Source organism: Erythranthe guttata, chromosome 7 (genome assembly GCF_056151865.1).
Source record: "Erythranthe guttata isolate IM_541 chromosome 7, IM_541, whole genome shotgun sequence".
Classification (NCBI taxonomy): Eukaryota; Viridiplantae; Streptophyta; class Magnoliopsida; order Lamiales; family Phrymaceae; genus Erythranthe; species Erythranthe guttata.
Genome location: NC_142539.1, coordinates 13,062,441 through 13,067,388, shown reverse-complemented (window position 1 = coordinate 13,067,388; position 4,948 = coordinate 13,062,441). Strand labels below are relative to the sequence as shown.

At 30.2% G+C, this 4,948-nt stretch overlaps 1 protein-coding gene across 1 annotated transcript; it reads right to left on the bottom strand.

The window, feature by feature from the left end:
- On the bottom strand, positions 1-1,906 carry LOC105954006 (uncharacterized). The gene is made up of 6 exons (XM_088820422.1): positions 1,841-1,906; positions 1,610-1,742; positions 1,296-1,468; positions 948-1,224; positions 675-841; positions 1-247 (listed from the first exon to the last, which is right to left on the bottom strand). Exons 1-6 carry the CDS (start codon positions 1,863-1,865, stop codon positions 78-80), a joined length of 945 nt encoding a protein of 314 aa, XP_088676548.1. The 5' UTR covers positions 1,866-1,906; the 3' UTR covers positions 1-77.
- Positions 1,907-4,948: the final 3,042 nt, after the last annotated feature.

Genomic DNA, 4,948 nt, shown 5'->3' with positions numbered 1-4,948 from the left:
ATAAAATTACCAGGTATGGAAAAACTAAGAGTGGCACTAGTTGGAACCGAGACAAAATTCTTTCGACACACACTAAATTAAATCCACGTCGAGCTGAAGGTCAATGCATTGTTTAGAACAGAGAGCTCTATATTTAGATACATACAATCTCTTACTATGAACCCTTTTTTAGGATCATCAATCGTAGCAAGCTCAGCGAATGAAGGCCATCCCCATTGAAGTTTGGAAGCTGAAAACGAATACGTAACTGCAAGAATAATGAAAATTTGTATCACCCTCTTCAGTATACAGTAGAACCTCAATAAATTAATAACCTTGCTTAAATAATATTTTCTTCCGGTCCCAACTAGGTAAAAACGTATTAAATTATTAGTTCAATAATTTCATATTTCGCTAAATTAATAAAAAAATGTTAATACCGACTATATTAATTTAAAGAGGTTTAACTGTATATATATTTATGAATTTCCTAAGAAAAATGAAAAGCAGTTGAGGAATATTAAATTATTAATCCTACAAAAGACTTGGTCGAGAGATAGGAGTAGTGCAGTTTGTAAACAAATCCCGATTAGTTTTATATTTGGTAACATTGTCTATTAATCAAGTATAGTTTATGAAAAAATTATAAAGACAAAAAAGGATACGGTAAATACTATAAGGCAAGAACGACTTACGAGTTTCATTTATGTGTGTACCATAAAGCTGGTTTTTGATGAATACGGTATAAGTTGCGTTCACTAATGCAGAATGAGTAGTGAAATCGGAACAATCATAGTGCAAGAAGATAGAGATAGCTCTGCCAGTTGCTGCTGCGTTCCCTTTTGGGTAAATACGAATATACCTAAATTTATTAACAACAAATTAAAACACGAATAAAATGTGGTTACAAACTATAAAAAAATAAAAAAAAAATATTGTTGTAATAATACTAGAAAATAAAAGTGTACCATTTGTGGCCTCCAGCACTGAATTTTTCAGATTCCCAAACCCCTTCTATTTTTTGGAAGTTTGAAATCTTGAAATCGTGCTTGTAAGGAACTATTTCGATACTCTTCAACGACAAACATTCAGTGACTGCTTTTCTTTTGACCACAAAAACGTCAGCACCGAAAACACAGTTGTCGTTCACTAGGTACCCTTTTGATGGATCCAACATATTCTTCTTAGAGATAAATTTTGAAAATCCCCATTCAGATTGGGTTCTTTGGAAACGTCTTGTTCGTCCTGTTCCATATTACACAAATTGAATTGCTCGTTCGCAATTTTAATAAACTAACACATATGATTAATAATACCTAGTGAATAAACATAATCGCCCGAAATCCAATTATAGAGAAGGATGCTGAAGTTAGCATTGACCTCCCAATTTTTAGGCATTGAACTTGTGTACACCATAGCCAACTTTACGGAAATATAGTCGCACTCTTTTCCGTTGTTGTTATCTCCGTTCGGATAGATTACTAGTCTCCTGTAACAACTCAAAAGTATATCAAGCAAAAACATGCAACAAACTTCACAATAATTTCGATATTGATTTCTTTTTCTTTTTTGTTTTTTTTTTCTAATACTAAAAAAAATATATATCAAAGTCTCTCACACATTAACATACCACTTGTAATCTCCGGCGACAAATTCCTTAGTTTCGTATTTATCAACTCGACACTTGTCAAGCAAGGAGAAAGATTCAATCTTGATCAAAAAATGTGCAGGCGATGTCTCTCTTATGTCCATGTTGGTCGTTTCTGAAACTTCAAAAATTATTTCACACAAATACATATATAATATTGGGGAAAAAAACAAAGGGAAACTGATTTATTTTGTTAGAATTATTGTTTCATACCATCTGCTGCTGGTGTGGCAGACATTATCGGATGAATCGAGTTTTTTTTTTTTTTTTTTTTTTTTTTTTTAATATATCAGTTCTTGTGTATGCGGAGAGCTAGGGTTTTTTGATGTTATAAAACAGTTTGTTGACGCCCACTAATTAATGGTGTATATATATATATATATTCTCTACAACTTCTCACACATCGCATTTCCTAGTTTATTGGGTTTTTTCTTTTTCTTTTTTCTAATACGTTGCACGGGTAGTATATTAAAACCGAAGAAACAATTAACTGTAAACAAAATTAAACATTTAGTAAAGAAAAAATAAACACTCGATAAGACATGTAAAAAATTGAATTTACAAAAATATATCTAAACAATTGACATATATCTAATAATTGTTATGAACTTAATTTATTTATTACAATATTAAATAACTTTATATTTATAATACAAGGAAAAAAAATATTGCACTACCATTGAATTTCAAAATTAACTTATCTTAAACATTCACTAAAAAATAAAAATAGTCTAGTTAAAAAATATTCAAAATAATTGTTCGATTAAAAGTTATAAGTAAAATTGTAAAAATAATTTGTGTGTCAATCATCATACTTGAAGACACCTAAATTCTTCAGGGTGGCTCCATTAAGGGTGAAAGTTGGATGGATCGGATTGAAATTAGTCTTTTCGAAAAATTTCCAAAAAAGATTCGGAACAAAATCAATTCCAATAACAATTCTATTTTTTTTGGAATTTTATAAATATTCATTCCAATTTCAAAAGGTCTAAAAATTTTGGAATTTCGGAAAAATATCGGAAATTACTTATTGAAATTTTAAACCATAGTGATTTTTTTTTGAAAATTTCATAATTAATTTTCAAAAAATAAGAACATCCACGTCGTTAAAAGAAACACTAATAACTACTAAATATCAGTTAATTTTTTTTAAAAAATAAACCAGATCATAATATCTAATGAAACTTTTAACAACAATGCAATATGTCAAAATCCTAAAACAAAACTTAAATCAAATAATTGTTTCAGATAACCAAAAAAAAACTATTATATAATATATATTATTTATAGGTGTATTTTTCAGAAAAATATCGGATTTTTTCGGAATAACTTTTGGAAAATAAATCGGATCGGAAATCGGAAATCCCAATTTCAATCCAAAAAAGTCGGAAATCTTCGGAAATCGGAATTATTTTTATTTTTTTTCCTAAATCGGAACTTTTTCGGATCGGAATCGGCGGAAATTAGAATTTCCATCACAACTTGCACCCCTAGGCTCGATAGATATTAAACATTCATTATATATTCGCTGACTTCAATTTCGTGAGCAAATATCAACATAGAATCCTCATAGCCTGCTTGGAAATCATTTAGCTTAATAGTAAATAATTGTATCTAAGCTTTGGATACTTAAACATTGAAGATAGTAACTTGTAAAAATACAATATAATGATGCCAAGGCACACCTCTTAATTCATCACTCTTTTCTTCGGTCTCATAAAAAAATTATAAAATAAAAATATGATGGATACGAAAGCGACGATGATCTTACAATATTCTATTTATCTCTCGTAAACCGTCACAAAACCCATCGCTAATCTAACATATATTAGAAGTAGGAGTCAAAAGAAATGAACGGTAAAGCTTACGAAAGTCTTGAACATGATAAGAGCATTGTTCTTCTGCAATCTTCAATTCCATTTTTTAATCAACTTTTGTCTTTCTGAATTAAGATACGTGCACTATTTGCCAAACTTCTTCAGTACGGTTTTATGTAGTTCAATGAGCGAATATATTCATGATGTTCGACATACATAGTCCCGTAACAATGTTAATGAAGTATGCATTCTAATTTATTGAACGGAAAAAAAAAAACTAATGAACCAAAGAAAAACTTCCCACTAACAACAATCCTTTTTTTCACCATGCCACTATCACAAATTATGACTTCCCACTAACAACAATCTTAATCATTATTTTCTGGTGGAGTTATTGAGTGCGTAGGAGGTAAAACGAAGGAAGTTAATTTAGAAAAGAAAAGAAAATTTGTCGAAAATATAAAATGACAATATTACCCCTAGGGCTACATCTAGGGTTATAAGTCAAAATATCTTCCTTTTATATATAAGATTCCTAGTTTATTAGGTTTACTAGTGGGGTTTTTTTTTTGCAAAAACCACCCCTATATAATCTTGAATTTCTGAAAAAAACCCTTGGCTTAAAAGAATTAGTAGGAACCCTCTTATAAAATTGGCCAATTATCGTGTACTGACAGCTTATCGTGTGTAGTGTGCTGCATGTGCGGATTGTGCGACTGGCTGTGTTTTCTTTTTTTTTTTTTAACCCGAAAACACCAAAATACCCTTCAACATATATTTCAAAAATTATATATTCACCCCAAAATTTTATAAGCCCTAAAACAAATGTTATAAATTTTCAGTTAAATCCTTAACATTTCCAAAAAATCCATCTTCCCAAATTGAATAAAAAAATTGAATTACGTGGATTATTTCCACATGTTATTTTTAACTTTCTTATTTTCTAACTAAATTTTAGTTATGGAATAAATAGTGCTTAGTGGGTTAAGTATAGTGCTTAGTGGGCTAAGTAGTGCTTAAGTGGGTTTAATTGTGAATATTATTCTAACTCCTTAAACTAACCCACTAACCCACTAACCCATGTTCTTGAGTGCTCTTGTAGTTGGTTTTCTTGCAGATCATGGGCTGAGGAGTGGATGCTTGGAATGCCTATAAATACCGACTTCAATACTCAAGGAAGATAATCGATTCTACGAAATAAAAACCGAGGGCTGAAGAATATTCACGAGTGTTTTAGAGTGGTTTTAGAATCGGTCGTTTGTACTCCTCATGAGTACATTCTTTACGTACTCCTCATGAGTACATTCTTTACGTACTTCTCATAAGTACATTCTTTGTAGTCTAGATTGTATAGTATATATGTTTCTAGACTTGGTTGTAAGAATGATCAAGATAGTGATTCATTCATAAGTTCTTTACATACTCCTCACGAGTACATTCTTTGAAATCTAGAATTTTTAATATTTTTCTTTTAGTATCTAGATTTGATTGTAAGAATGATCTT